Raw genomic sequence first — 15665 nt, 5'->3', positions numbered from 1 at the left:
CTGTCCTTTTTTTCACTTCAAAGGCAGCCGTGTCTTCCTCTAAACACAAAAATCAAACTTCATTCATACCAGAAGGTCATTGTGCAACCTGATCCAGCCTGGCTGAATTTTGGGCTTCGTAGCTGTGCAGTCTGTGAGAAACTGCTGCTGTTTCTTAGAATGAACATAAAGTGGCCTATTAAGAAGAGCAAAATGAAATTATTTCCCCACTAAGTACATATAATAATTATTAATAATAATTTTATTATTTAGACCCCACCCATCTGAATGGGTTTTCACAGCAACTCTGGGTGGCTTACCGCATATCTAAAAACATAATAAAGAAAAAAAGCCATACATATCTGTACCACATCCCTTGAAAAGTGTTCCGACATAAAATTGCACCTATGGATGGTTTTTGTACTTAGATTGATTGAGATCATGCCTGGCATGACTATGTAGCAACCTTAGCCACATGTCCTGTATTTACTTTTAAAATAATGCTTTTTTTTCCTGGTTTGCCAATAAGTGCCAGGTGGCTGGGTCTAGGAGTCACCACCATTTTCATTCCTACAATGCTCCCAATATTGTGGGAAATTAAAATGGTGGTGGCTCCAAGACTTTGTCATCCCCTGGTGCTGCCCACCATAACCACCAGGAAAATATCCCAGAGAAACCCCCTGATATAGGATAGGAACCACCAAAGAATATTGTGCTGAGGTCCCACTCACACTTGAAGCTGGCTATGGGTAAGACCTTACCTGCAGGTTGGTTATAGGTGTGGTCCCGTGCTGGAGCTTGCTTCTGGAAAGCAGGGGGTAGACTGCTTCTGGAGCTCCTTACCCAATCAAATGCATCACCCCTGGCTGTTTCCATCCAGCCACAGCTGTCTGTTTCAAAGTCACATTTAGCAGCTGGAATATATAAATTTATTTTAGTCTGCATCAATTTATCTGACAGGTTAGCACAGTGTATACAGAAGGACAAGATGCAGTTGGAAGGGGAGGTGAATTGGAAGGTGCTTGGTTAGAAAGTGCTGTTCTGGTGCCCCATAGACCTGCAAACACCACACTACTTCCTCTGCTGTTCTGGAGGGTCCCTCAACCTTCCAAGGCAGTTATTTGGAGGTGAAAGCGACTGCGCAGGGAAGGGAGACACAAGAGCACCTGGTTCTATGAACAAAACAGTGTTTGCACAACTTGTACACTTAAAAACAAATTGGTGGACCAAGGGATCAAAGAAAGTCCATGCATGATCTAGAGTAGGCTTCCTCAACCTTGGTCCTCCAGATGTTTTGAGACTACAATTCCCATTATCCCTGACCACTGGTCCCGCTAGCTAGGGATCATGGGAGTTGTAGGCCAAAAACATCTAGAGGGCCAAGGTTGAGGAAACCTGATCTAGAGTATTATTTAGCTTTGAATAGGTGTGTTCACAAGCTCCAGATTTGCTCCTGTTTCCACATGCCAGACATGTGTGAATCATCCTTATCAAATCAGTTAGAACACTATAGAGCCCTGCTGTGAGTGTCTGTATTAAGAGAGAGACAAGACTGTTTTAAGAAAGCAAAGCTGAAAGTAAAGCTGAATTCCTCCTTTGAAAAGTGAAGCTCTAGATATCACTTTCTGAGGTTCTGTTATTCTGACGAGTCATTTTCAATTTTAGTTTTAACCTGAGAAGTAGCCACAAATGTACACAAAGACATCAATAAAGACGCTGGGTGAAAGTGCTTCACCTTCTGCGTGGTTTGTCTTAATTAACTGATCCTCCTAATGAAATAGCCATAAGGCTATTGACATGCACATTTAAAGATCTTTAAGCATGAATTACAGATCAATGTGTTTTCACTTACAGCACAGGGCTTCGTCACTGCCATCTGGGCAATCAGGAGTGAAATCACAAAACTTGTCAGAAGTAATACAGTCTCCATTCTTACATGCCAACAATCCAGGTGGACAATAAAGAGATGAAGAATCAGAGGTTTCCAACATTGTTGCCCCTTAAAAAACAACACAGTTGCTTATTCTTGCCAGGAAAAAAACCAGCAGATAAAACTTTAAGTATTATCTACAGAACACATTTGCCATATTTTTGGCTCAGGGATAGAGCAGGTGCTTTGTATGCAAAAAGTTCCAAGACTGAATTCCTAGTATTTCCAGATAAATGGGTCAGGTAGCAGGAGATAGAAAAGCTCTCTGCTTGAGACCCTGGAGATCAGCTCTCAGTCAGAGAAAACAGTACTAGAATAGATGTTAATCCTGCTCAGAGTAGACCCACTGGAATAAGTGGGCATGACTTTCTTAATCACATTAATTCCCGTAGGTTTACACTGAATAAAACATAGTTGAATTTCACCCAGTGAGTATACTTTCGTTGGCTATAACCCCCAATCCTTTCCTGCCTTAGCAATACTTCTTTCCCTTCAACTAATGTATTCAATATATTCGTCAGTCTGCAGAAGTAGTGGGGTTTTAATTCAATGTTTGTTGCTGTATGATCAGGAGGAAGGCTTGCAAAATTGTCCTGATCTTGGGCCATCGATGGTCAAAGGCTTTACAATCCATAGCTTAGATTCTGCAGGTTCCATGACAGTCAGAAGATTCTGTACCACATGCCAAATTCTGCACATACTGTATCACAGAATAATGTAATTCCTGCATTGGATTACATCTGACTATACTTCTGTAAATTATTCTCCTGCATGAGGTGAGAACTGAGACTCCCTACTCGATATTCCTTCACTGTTTTGAATACTGCTAGCTATTCACATAGGGCCCTTATGTCTAATTGGGGAATACTCATGTACAAGCCCATGTATACAGGCTCAAATTGTGAGGTCCAAGACGTCCAATATACAGTCTAGAGATTAAATATTTGATTTGAGTCTTTATGTATAGAACTGTATGTGCATATGCACCAACTGGACATGCATGTAAGGCAGCATGGAAGCAAGCAAAGCTTGCCCCACCCTTCTTAGGGTATACTTGAGTATCTGCCATTGGCCACTGCATAAATGTAAACTCTGACATGCATGATTCTAAGACATCCTCAAAACATAGGTACTTATACAAAAACCTATACTTGGGAATCAGCTACACAGCTGCAAATATAACATTTTAAGTGTGTTTTAAGCACGTTATACAAATATGACACTAGATGGCGATTGTGAGCTTATGGTAAATTCAATATATATATTTAAACTTTTTTTAAAAAAAATCATAGCATTTTTTATATGCACACAAAAATCAATCATATGGAACCAAACAAAAAGCAAATCACTAAACCTCATAAACTTGTAATAAGCCTGCTGATTCCAACTAAGGCAGCAGCCCTTTATCAACTCAACTGGGAGTAAGCACCATTGAACTTCATTCCATGGAACTTACTTCTGAGTAGACATGTATAGAATGGCACTGTAACTATGCCATGCCTAAGTAATATATTTTTGTGGAAGCATAAACAAAGGGAGAACAATTAAATAGGTCAGCAAACCAATGTGAAAATGCTGTTCTGTACTTACCTTTTTGGTCAGTACTTGAAAATGAATTATAATTAGTTCTACAGGCCTTTGTTATACTGATGTCATCAACAGCAACAAAGGCTTTTGTTGACTGAAGAGTGGCTTGTAGAATTATCTGCAAGACCAATGAAGTAACCTTATTAAATACTACTTTTACATATATGCTCTGTGTTTAAAAATTAAATACACTTGAAGTTAAATTCCATTTGCAACTTGCCTGGTTTCCCCCCTTCCCCCCCAAAAAAAGAATATGCAACTATCTTAGCCAACAATACCATAGATATGTCAATTCCCAAAGTCTCGTTAATAATCATATTTAGTACTGAACTACTGTATGTAATCTAAAAAATATCATCTCACTCCAAAGTCAAAACGTAAGTCCCATTCATCAATCAATCAATTCTTTATTGCGGTCCAAAGACCCAACAGAGTTCAATGTATACAACATACTTTCATAGCATATAAAATACATTAAAAGCACACAAACTGCTTGAGCAGATGATAAGACTATGACTTTTCAGTCTTTTGTCTAATAGCAATTGATCTCTGATCTTGGCCACCTCATACAGAAACTTGGCAACAGCCAAAGTCACACTAGGAATCCTATTATCCAGAAGGAACTTGGAATAGAAATGGCATAGAATTTCCCTGTAGATTTGCCAATAGTGGGTTACTCATATGTTGTCAGGTCTGCTTATAGTCTTCAGGACAGGAGAATGTGCTTCATGCATTCTACTTCCTGATTACTACAGGGAGAAAATCTTGCAAAGTAAGGAACAGCGGCAAATTTACCTCGGAGCATTTCCGAGGGGAACACATTAAATCTGGACATAGTAAAAAGTCTACGATAATTGACAACTGTTAAATTCTTTAAATATTCAGCTGTGAAAAACAACCCAACATACTTAGAAAGAAGATTCCATCTAAACATTAGGAAGAACTTCCTGACAGTAAGAGCTGTTCGACAGTGGAATTTGCTGCCAAGGAGTGTGGTGGAGTCTCCTTCTTTGGAGGTCTTTAAGCAGAGGCTTGACAACCATATGTCAGGAGTGCTCTGATGGTGTTTCCTGCTTGGCAGGAGGTTGGACTCGATGGCCCTTGTGGTCTCTTCCAACTCTATGATTCTATGATTCTATACTGTATACTCATGGCATTTGGTGAGCAGGATGAGTATGAACAGGCCCGCAAATCACAGAAGGCAATATCCCACAACCTTTGTTTTACTGAATTAAGAGCAGTGTAATACCCCATTATGTAAGAGAAGGTCTGAGGACAAACCAATTGAAGCATCTTTTGGGGCAATAAACTTGGACCAACAACTGAAGTACTCATCCTGTGATAAATGTATGAGTAACCCTGTGCCCAGTTTGAAAACACTGGCATTAAGCCAGTCAGAATTCTATTCAGTATTCCAAGATCAAGACCACTGCTTGAAAGAATATCATGCACATACAATATACACAAATATCATGGTTTAGGAGATTGGGGGATATGGATCAGACTAGTTTAGAAGCCCATCATAACTATGCTAGTCATATATCATCCTCAACAAGGGAATGCAGGTCACACAGAGAGAAATATGTCTAAGGTTTGCATTACTCTCTACTTCCACACCTCTGAACTGTAAAAACTCAAGAAGAAAGGCAACTGAAAAATAGGATAAAAAAGTGCATAATCCAAGTAGAAAAGGGGTCAATTTCACAAAGCACAAACATCCACCATCCAAACATCTCAAGGGCTAAGGAAGGGACCATAAAAGGTCATTACATCCAATACCCAATTCATACAACAGGGCCTCAGCAACCATGTTAGCGGGATGTTAGAATAGGCTGCCTGAGTTACATGGCTTTCTAGATGAGCAGAAGTTGTTGTTTGCAATTCAGTTTGATTCTCCCATTAATTCATTCTTGCCATCCCCACCGAAGCCAACAAGGCATTTTCACAATGAGAAATAATATCTGTTGTGATATTTTGTGTAAACACATAATGGCTGACAGCTAACAAATAGAGCCACATTTTATTGCGGGGGTCACTGGAGGGCTATGCGTTGCGCTGTTGAGAAATAGCTGTTTGCTTAAGGGCCTCATAGAAGTGAAATATGACTGAAGAACAATGCTTAAAACAGAAGCCTCTCTTGCGCTATAAATATTTATGGTGTCCTGGATGAAGCGAAGTGGGCTTGTGCAGTAAGGGTGCTTTTTATGGTACATTATCTCAACAGCAGACTCCACATTAGAATCACAGAGAGTTGGGGTGGAAGGGAAGAACGACAGTGACGTGTTCTGAGGAATTCATATGTCATTTTAAGAATTTGGCTAGAGAAACATTGCCAATCAGTGACAATGCCATAATTGTCACTGGTGGGGAAGCTGCCAAGTTATTAACACACATGTATGGCAACTTGGGGCACTGTGAACAGGGTATAACACCCCCTAGATAGGAGTGGGAAGGCCTAAAGGCCTGCATTGTCGCCTGCTCTCCTATGCTGCTCAACTCTCTGCTCCTCAGACTAGGAAAAAACTAATCTACACAAAGGAATGCAGCTAAGGAGTGGCTGAGTGGGAAAAGCCTTTGAGTCAGAAGCCATAGCCAAGTACAATTCAATAAACCTTGGCTTCAACAACTTCCTATTGGTAAGGCTCTGGTAACCTAAGCAACAGAGCTGCCATTTATGCCCACCTTTGCACACTGTTAGGGAAAGGGAGGAAGTTGCGAGGTGCCGGTAAGGGGCTTACCTGAAAAGGTCCTATAATTTCATCGCCAGTTATATTTCTTAAAAGTACATTTGCTTTTGTCCACTGCATTGTGCTCTTGAAAGGCTTTGAGTTATGTAAGCTTTGCAAATTCCCATCAACAGCAGTTCGAAGAAAGACACTCAGCTGGGAATCCTGGGGCAATTGATACCAAAATCTCATCTGTTGGAAGTATTTTTAAAATGAAATTATGAACCCCTTCAATAGATCACAAAACAATCAACTATGAATGCACAGTATCTTTCCATGTACCCTTTAATCACAAATCTAATGTAACTGACCTGCAAGCATCCTCCAGTCTCCCCTCCAAAACTGACTGGGCTTTTAATTTGTTATTGTCAAATACTTAGAAAACGTTGAGGTTGCAGCACTGGCATTCCTCAGAATGCCCGGTTCTGAAGAAGAACATTTATTTGGCCTTTTCTTAGAGTCAAGAGCTGGCAGAGAAGATGCCAGTGCCTCTTGCAGTGTGTGTGTGGGGGGGGACAGAGAAGGAGCCAGTAGCAAAGAGGAAGATGGGGAACACAAGGGGTGGGGTGGGTGAGTTCCAGTGTCGGCAGGGGCACTGGCAGGGACATTGACAGTGGGGTGAGGGCATTTGTTATACCATACCAAAGACCCCCTGAAATTTGGTGTTGACCCTGCCCAAGGGCATCTTGCAGGCTGCTGTTGGGGTGGATTGGGCTAGGACTGGGCTTGGCCCTCCAGATGTTGTTGGTGTATATAGTTCCTATCCCCAACCACTGATCATGCAGCCTGGGGATAAAGGGACTTGTAATCTATCATCATCTGGAGGGGGCTACATGTTTCCCAACCCTGGGCTAAAAGCAACATATGGTCTAATTCAGTTGGCTAAACAGGAAGACAAAAACTGCTTATGCAAAGGATGGCAAGGAAATATCACAAAGTTACCTGGCAATATAGAGCATTGCTGGAGAGTTTTGTAAAGACTGGGCTGCTGAGGTGAGAAATTATAGGCTTAGTGTTTGCCTCCGGTGAGCCAGTCACATAAATAAAGGTTCCTGAAATATAAAATAGGGAGGTTGTTAGGAACATTCATTGCCTGAAAACATAAATGACATGAGCATGCCTTCAATGCACTTCTTGGGGACATTCTTCTTCAAGCCTTGTTGATAAGGTCTTATTCAGACCTAAAAATAAATTATGTCCTGTGCATACAAGCCTAGGTGTATTTCTGGCTTGAGCACGTCATCCTCCCCTCTCCTCTGGCATAGAAGATCAGAAGTTTTTGCTTCCATTTTTAATGAACAACAATGCATTGTCTGAATGCGGACAAACTGGTTACTCTTATCTAGGTATTGGTGAAACTGCCACATCAGTTTGCATTTTTCTTTAAGAGCCTGTGAAAATTCATCAGCATTTCTGCGTGAATTTCCCCAAATACATGCATTTTTGTATAGAATTTTGCCTAATGCACACACACGCAAAGCAATTTTCCCCAGTATAATGCTTTTATGTATATCATTTTCACCATTCTGTGCTTTTTTACACACACTTTAATATACATATTTTTATTTACATCGCTTGGCTGGAGAACTGCAAGTGGAAAATTGAAAGAAGTGCAAATTTAACAGGACAACCCTTTTTTGCTTCAGATAACATTTCACAAAGTGCGAACTGAATTGAATCCCCCCCCCCCCGTTTCTGATCTCAACTATAGTTTACTGAAACAAGCCAACTTCAAACTATAGTTTATGAAGCTTCCTTGTTTCAATAAATCATAATTATGATTAGCCACAGTTTAGAGGTAAAAACAATGCTAACTGCAGTTAGATTAAATTGGAAGCTGAAATTTCAGATCTCTTCCTCACGGCCACACCAGGAGTGGGGAGGGACAGCACACAAACTCAAGGCTCATGTATGAAACAACAGAACACTGCATTCAGTTTCTGCTTGCAGGTTTCCCATAGACATCTAGTTGACCACTGTAAGAGCAGAATGTTGAACTAGATGCCTTTGGTCTGATCCAGCACGGTTCTTCTTAGGTTCTTAAGTTCTTGTTGTTTATTATATTTGTACCCAGTAATAGTAAGTTTTGTAAATTCTCAGTATACTTCAGAGGCTGACTCTTGGGCTATTAACCCTCTCATCCTTTCCAGCACCACTGTTCCTATCAGACTTTTACCCATCCCCTCCACCACCATCCTGTAGGACTGCTTTTTAACTTTAAATAAAAGGCATGAGAGCTAATCATGGATCCCCTGATATCTCATCTATTTTGGCCATTAGATTTTAAACCAACGAAAGAGACATTACATGCTGAGTCATGGAGTGATTAATCGCTTTGCCCGAAGTACTCTTCTTCCACTGGCACTACTCAAAGAGATCACTCTGGCGTTTATTGCTCAAACGCTGATTGATGCTGAAGGCCCCTCTGCTCCCTTTTCACCCATCTCCCACTATTAGCACAAGGCTTGTTTTCAGAGCTAGAAAACAGCAGAGTACATAAGGTCTCATCTGGGAAGACAAAAGTATGTTTCCATTGCCCTATACAGTGCTGCAAACTATGTTTGGAATTAATGTAGTGCACAGACGATCAATTAAATTGAGCAAACAAAGCAAATTCTGCATTACAACTAGTGCATATATACCGCTAATGAAGCTCTAGTCCTGAACAAGCAACAATAGCTTGATAACTTTGAAAGTTATCAGGAGGAAGAGATGAAACTCATTGTAATGAAAATGCCTTTCCCCCTCATTTACAACCGTTTCTCTTGGTCCCATGTGGTGCTGAAATTGACTAGACCATAGCACATTATTTTGGTTCAATTATTTCACTTGTAAGAGAACTGCAAATTTAAAGCTACATGAGACCAGTGCTACTTGGTCTTGAATGTGTTAGAGAGATTTAATGCATGCCACTAATAGAAAATTGTCTTTAAAAAGAATAATTTAAAGTTATTCAAATCGTGTGGAACCGTTGCCCAAAAATGGGCACCCATGTTCTGCTATTCTTCCTTATTGAAGCACTACATGATAATTTGCACGGATAAAGGATTTGTATGCCAGGTATGCACCACAGCATTTCCATCTATAGCAGCGCAACTGGATGCCTTCATCAGCCCCAACTGCAACAAAACATGTGTCTCCTCTATCAGTCTTTGCAACCACAGTAGGCACTGCAACCTTCCAAGCGTTTGACTTCACCCCCAACAGCACACTCCTCCATTGTCTCCCGAAACAGACGGACACCAGCAGCAATTACCCATATACATTGAATTAGCTGTATGTGCAGCTAATTGTACATGCATGCCATTTGTATGTGTGTCACACACACTAAATGCTCTGCGATAAAAAGGAAAACATTCCACGAAAAATGATCATTCATTTACTTATAAAAGATGAGGTGTCAGGCTTTGGTAAGGAGGCATGAGGCTCTGGCAGGGTGCCTTAGCACACCCACCTCCTTCCCAAAGCTGGGAAAATGCTAACTAGGCTTTGGGAAGGAATTCTAGGACCCTGTGAGAGCCCTGCACACCTCCTTCCCAAAGCCCAGCATTTCGTTTACCCGGCTTTGGGAAGAACCACCCTGTTCTAACTAATTGTAGTTTCCCATTTCATTCCAACCAAGTAACTAGTTATCAGCTTCAGAACAAGCCAGAAGATTAAACCATGGTTTAAAGTTGGTTGGATATTGTGGCTTGCTCTAGAAGCTCCTGGTTCAAATTAAACAGAGAGCTATGATTAATCAGGGGCTTCCTGGTTTGATTGTGCATGCTGCAAAGGAAGGAGTGAAGAGGCTGCATGCATGGGCAAAAAGCTTATTCATATCTCAGTCTATTATAGTGAGATATAATCATCTCAACTTGGACATTATCTGTTCTCAACCACATTGAATCATCTATTATGTATGTTATTCAGTTTCTCTCATCAACCTGCCAGCACAGGCTAGTACTTTTAAAGCATGTTAGCAGTCTTACAGATCATGGAAGCCCAAAGCATGAGCTGTATTTTTTCTCAAGAAGCCCACAGGCTTGACATTGTTATTTGTGCTAGTGGGAGGAGGGAAACTTAATTAAAGATCTAATCAGGACTGTCAAACTATCAGCCTTTGGATTTGAGTGACTACAGATATGCACTATGTAGGAGATAACATCTTTGAGAGTTTTTAGAATGGAGCATTTTAGATGACAATGGTACTGTTCTACTAAAAACAAAAACAAAAACCAGCTGGCAAGCTTCCACAGAAATCTACATCTTACCTATAAATGGTATACCAAAATGACCAATATTATGGAACACCAGAGTCCTTTCCAGTGCTATGGTTCTGTGATTAGGTGGACCTAAATCTCATTGATTCAGGGGCATTTAGGATTGACTGCTATCATTCTACATGACCCAAATAGCTGTCTGCCTTTACCCAGTGAAAGAAGAACTAACCTTAGAGCTGGTAATAATTAGCACATTGGGCAGTGCCTAATGGCAAATCAGTCAGTGACAGCAACAGTAGGGATGAGTGAATGTGTCTTATTTCTGGTTCACATTACTTTCACGGGGTTTTACCTATAATTCTGTCCTGTTTGATTACTGTATTAATCTGAATTTTTAAAACAAACTGCATATTTAAATGTGCATTTTTTGCCAATATATGCATTTAAAAGCATACTGTTTATGTTTAAGCCACTGGAAATACAAAGTAACTTGGACCCCAAGACTGCATATTTGAAAGTTAATACATACATATATACATACAATGTGCTTGAAAGCTCAGAAAAATGCTGAAGCATGACTCACCCTTATTGCTGCTAGTTGTATGATCTGTTCCAGGAAGGAGGGAATCCCCAGAAGTTTGTGCTTTCATTATCTTCCACTGTACATCCTTTGTGTTCAGTGTCTTCCATTCGCAAAGGTCAGACTCAAAGTCACAGAGAGTGTAATTTGCTATTGAAAACAGAAACACAAATAGAGTCAAGGGGGTGGGTGGGAAACTGATACAAAAATGTTACTGCATTATTAACTAAATTAATCTGTCTTAATAAAGCAGCTATTGGGGTTTCACATTCAAATCGAAAAAGTTTATTTAAAACGAAAACTATGTGAAGACTTTAAGACATCTATTGCCAACTGCTGCAATAAATTTAACGCAGAAGTCTTTATTCAATATGAAGATCTTAAACTGAAGATTAAAAGTAGGGGATAAGTTTCCTAATTAATCTCAGTTGGCACGTATACACAAAAAGGCCCTTATGAGTACTGTAAAACCATACTTTTTTCAATATAAAAACAACCAGGAGTGACACCTGAAAAGCAGTTATACCATAATTGCAGTCAGGCTAGGGACGCGGGTGGCGCTGTGGGTAAAACCTCAGTGCCTAGGACTTGCTGATCGTAAGGTCGGCAGTTCGAATCCCCGCGGCGGGGTGAGCTCCCATCGTTCAGTCCCAGCTCCTGCCCACCTAGCAGTTCGAAAGCACCCCTAAGTGCAAGTAGATAAATAGGTACTGCTTTATAGCGGGAAGGTAAACAGTGTTTCTGTGTGCGGCACTGGTGCTGGCTCGCCAGTTGCAGCTTCGTCACGCTGGCCACGTGACTTGGAAGTGTCCTCGGACGGCGCCGGCTCCCGGCCTCTTGAGCGAGATGAGTGCGCAACCCTAGAGTCGGTCACGACTGGCCCATACGGGCAGGGGTACCTTTATCTGTATAGTAAGGGATTAGCCCAACAGTGGTTCTAAAACACTGAAATGTTCTTGTATTCAATTTACTAATTTAGGCTTGAATATGCATTAGTCTTATTCAGATGTAACACTAAACTATGACCAGAGTTTCCTGTTAGATTCAAACTCAGGGAAACTCTGGTTATTGCTAAATTATAGTTTGTTTCTAATATTCCTTTCTGTAGTGTAAATGCTTTCACTAGTCCTTTTGGCACTGTACCATCTTTGGAACAGGTGATTTAACTTACCACAAGCTGCTGGATCTTCATCACTTCCATCCAAACAGTCCAGGTGGTAATCGCAGGCCAAACTACTGTCAATCCATTGGCCATTGCCACAAGCAAATCGTTCAGAAGAACAAACCTCTGGCAATTCTGATGTCGTGTTTCCCACAAAATGAAAGTGATGCAGGCAGATGGTGCTCGTGTTGCTTTCGACTGTTCCTTCTAAAAGAAGCTGCAAGAATGGTTACTATTTTATATTTACCAAATTATTTCAATGGAAAGAGGAACAAATGGAAACTGAGGTATTAACATGGTTAATGTATTTGCTCAGTGTTTCATGCAACCTCTTTTAACATCCTGATTAATGTAGGACATGAGCCACAGATAAAGTCATTACTCATGCACCACATTTAATGCACTTTCTATTCACACAGGCCCAATTTTGTGCAACATGAGCATGCAAGCAGCGCATCCACACAAGCCGTTAAAGGACAGTGTGCTAACATTACATAATAATGGTAAAAGTGTATGTACATGATATAGGACATGTGTGGTATATGCCATAGCTTGCATACTATATGAAACAAGCCTATGCTTCAGTTAACCAATTGGATTGGGTATAAATTCTTTCTATGTGAAATCTAAGCTGCCTTCATGCATGAATTACATGAAGGGGCTATGGGGCTGCATGACTGCTCCTGTGGTCTGTTGGCTTCCCCTTGCCACTTATCTAATGTGTATGTATTAGGCATGAATATTTGCGTGCCTTCCACATGAGCTGGAATCCCAATCCTGGAAAATTCTAGTTCTCATTGAAAGCCTAACACCTAAAGGTCTATCCATATAGGGTTTTCCCTGCGGATATCCATGCCCATTGCCCAGGTGTCAGATACTGAGCCAGAAAAAGCTGAATGAGCTCAGGGCCAGGGGAAGCCCTGAAGCATCTTTCTGCAGATGATGCCCATTCATGTGTATAATGCACATAGGGGCTCCAATCAATGCTCAATTAAAAGTTGTTAAGATTGTTGGCTGCTTATGAGGAACAAATCCACACGAAGTCGCTGGGACTAACTTCCAGTAAACACGCATATATTGATTTGGTTGCACTTTCGTAAAGGCCAAACAGGCTCATGTAACTCCATTTTCTAACATAATTTCCACTTGTGTAATATACACAAGCGGATCAATTCAAGAGCCCTTTAAAATGATGAACTGTTGAAATATATTCAATATTACAGCAAACTGAATGACAGCTGGTGCAAAAAGAAAGGACAAGTTAACACACACCAAAGCCATTAGCAGGGATGGAGAGGTAAGTACTCAGATTTCCTATCTTTACAAATCTCCTTCTTTGGAAAGCTCACAAGAGATCAGTATATAATCCATTTTGCTTCCCCACTAAAATTCAGTCAGAGCCTTCCTATAGGCCTTTAACCCCTACAGACGTGAAATAAGGTACTTTACCTTCCTAAATCTTAGTTATAATTGTGTCAACAGGGCCAGAGTAAGTCACAGTACACTGAGGTGAATTGCAGAGCAGATCCCAGCTCAAGTACTATCCAAATACAGTGGTACCTCGGGTTACAGACGCTTCGGGTTACAAACACTTCAAGTTACAGACTCCGCTAACTCGGGAGTAGTACCTCGGGTTAAGAAATTTACTTCAGGATGAGAACAGAAATCGTGCGGCAGCAGCGGGAGGCCCCAGTAGCTAAAGTGGTACCTCAGGTTAAGAACAGTTTCAGGTTAAGAACGGACCTCTGGTACCACTGTAGGTAAGCACTGTTGGTTGCCCTTTTCAGCCAATGCTGCTTTCTGATTTTATTTTAAACACTTTAAAAATGAAAAGAAAAGAAAAGGGAATCAAGGATGGTATTTGACAGGGTCAGATATTTCATTGCTTTTATTCTCTGAACTCTATATCCACAATGCACAGACTAGTCTATCTCCTAAGCAGTTCAGTTAATGCAGTTGCTCAATCAATTTCAGAATATATATATATATATATATATATATATATATATGCATGCGCAAAAAACCATATTGTTTGTAAATAATGCTCCTTTTAAGATTCAAATAAGGCATGAATTTCACAACTGGATGAAAAGTAGGAAGGAACATTGTACTGTACAATATACTCAGTAAAAAGTACTATTAAAAAAATAAGTTGGAAGGAAGTGAGGAATTACAAACAAAGTAATCCGGTTTTGTTATGCTGGAAATTGATTTGACGCAGGAAATTGCCAGGAGGTAATTTTCCTGCAGCATGTTTTTAAGTGCCAGGTGTGCCCATAGTTTCTGAAATTCCATTCTGCCCTTTTAATGGAAAGCTTAATCCTGCAACAGCACTGGCTCACTCACCTAGCAGCAACTGGCTGGCTGAATTTAAAGGTGAAATAAATTGGAGCTGCTGCTGGCAGGTCCACTTCTTGTTACACTCCAGGTGATTTCTATACTTGGTAGGCTCTGGGAGCGAGAGCCAGACCAGGATGGTGGTTAGAGTGTTAAAGAAGGACAGAGATAACAGGATTCAAATCACCACTGAGAATGGAATTCACTGAGTGGTTTTGGCGCCAGTCACTATCTCTTGGCCAAACCTATCTCACGGGGTGCCGAGGGGAAATAAAGGGGGATAATCATCTACCAGTATGTCATATACACCAGAGCTTATTGGAGAAAAGATGGAATAAAACATATTTAAGAAGTAGACAAGACTGAAGAGTTTTAAGTTAGATATGGTAGCAGGCTTACTGCAACACAAAGTTAGTTTCTTGCGGGGCAGCAGTTTTGTTCCTGGCATGTTAAGAAGGTCCCCAGTGCCCCATGGGCAGAATTTGTCTCAGGCTTCTGTGTGAGGTGTGGCCAATGATATGAACTGGATTGTCAGGTCCTATGCATGTTCTGCTCCCTCCCTCTTTCCTGAAACCTGCAGCCTAGTCATCAAATACTTGGTGGAAACTTGAGAGTCAGTGGTACAGGCAGATCATTTTAGAATGTGGACTTAGTGGTTGCAATGGGCCCCCCTCTGGACAGACTTGTGTATTACTGCAGTTGTGTGGCACACACCATCAAACCTTTCCTTATTCCCCCTCCTGCCATTCCATGCTTAACAACTGCTTCTAGATTCCTGATATGCAAAAAAACCAAGAAGTTTACCAACCCTTATTTTATTTTATTTTATTTTTAGAAATACACTGAGCATATTTAGTTTCTTAGTTCAAACTTGCTTACATCAGGACTACAGAGGGGAAATGGGGTTTGCTTCTGATGCCCTGATGCTAAACATATTGACTTGGGAATAAGCACTGTTTTGCTGTATTAAAGGATAATATCTTGGCAGGTAAACATTTATTATTTATTTATTTAAGCGTATTGTTATAATAAATTATAGTACTTATAATTAATATTTATTGAAAATAATGATTAACTGTCCATGTACAGCCACCCCAGCTATAAAACAGGGGAATCTGTTTGTTTGTTTCTAAAATGAAGGCCGAGGGTGTTCTGGTGGTTC

General features: G+C 40.6%; 1 protein-coding gene across 2 annotated transcripts in view; it reads right to left on the bottom strand.

Moving 5' to 3' along the window:
- Positions 1–15665, bottom strand: part of MALRD1 (MAM and LDL receptor class A domain containing 1) — a 215766-nt gene that overhangs the window by 162503 nt on the left and 37598 nt on the right. For both annotated transcript variants that reach the window (XM_083405973.1, XM_083405974.1), the window contains 8 exons: positions 12176–12383; positions 11008–11154; positions 7165–7274; positions 6235–6414; positions 3500–3614; positions 1832–1978; positions 741–893; positions 70–175 (listed from right to left, as the gene is read on the bottom strand). In XM_083405973.1, the coding sequence (XP_083262099.1) occupies positions 70–175; positions 741–893; positions 1832–1978; positions 3500–3614; positions 6235–6414; positions 7165–7274; positions 11008–11154; positions 12176–12383 (1166 nt within the window). The remainder of the gene's footprint in view (positions 1–69; positions 176–740; positions 894–1831; positions 1979–3499; positions 3615–6234; positions 6415–7164; positions 7275–11007; positions 11155–12175; positions 12384–15665) is intronic.

Source organism: Podarcis tiliguerta (assembly GCF_965153285.1).
Source record: "Podarcis tiliguerta genome assembly, chromosome: 12".
In the NCBI taxonomy this organism is placed as follows: Eukaryota; Metazoa; Chordata; class Lepidosauria; order Squamata; family Lacertidae; genus Podarcis; species Podarcis tiliguerta.
Note: the sequence above shows the minus strand (reverse complement) of the source record. Positions and strands in the feature narration are given on the sequence as shown.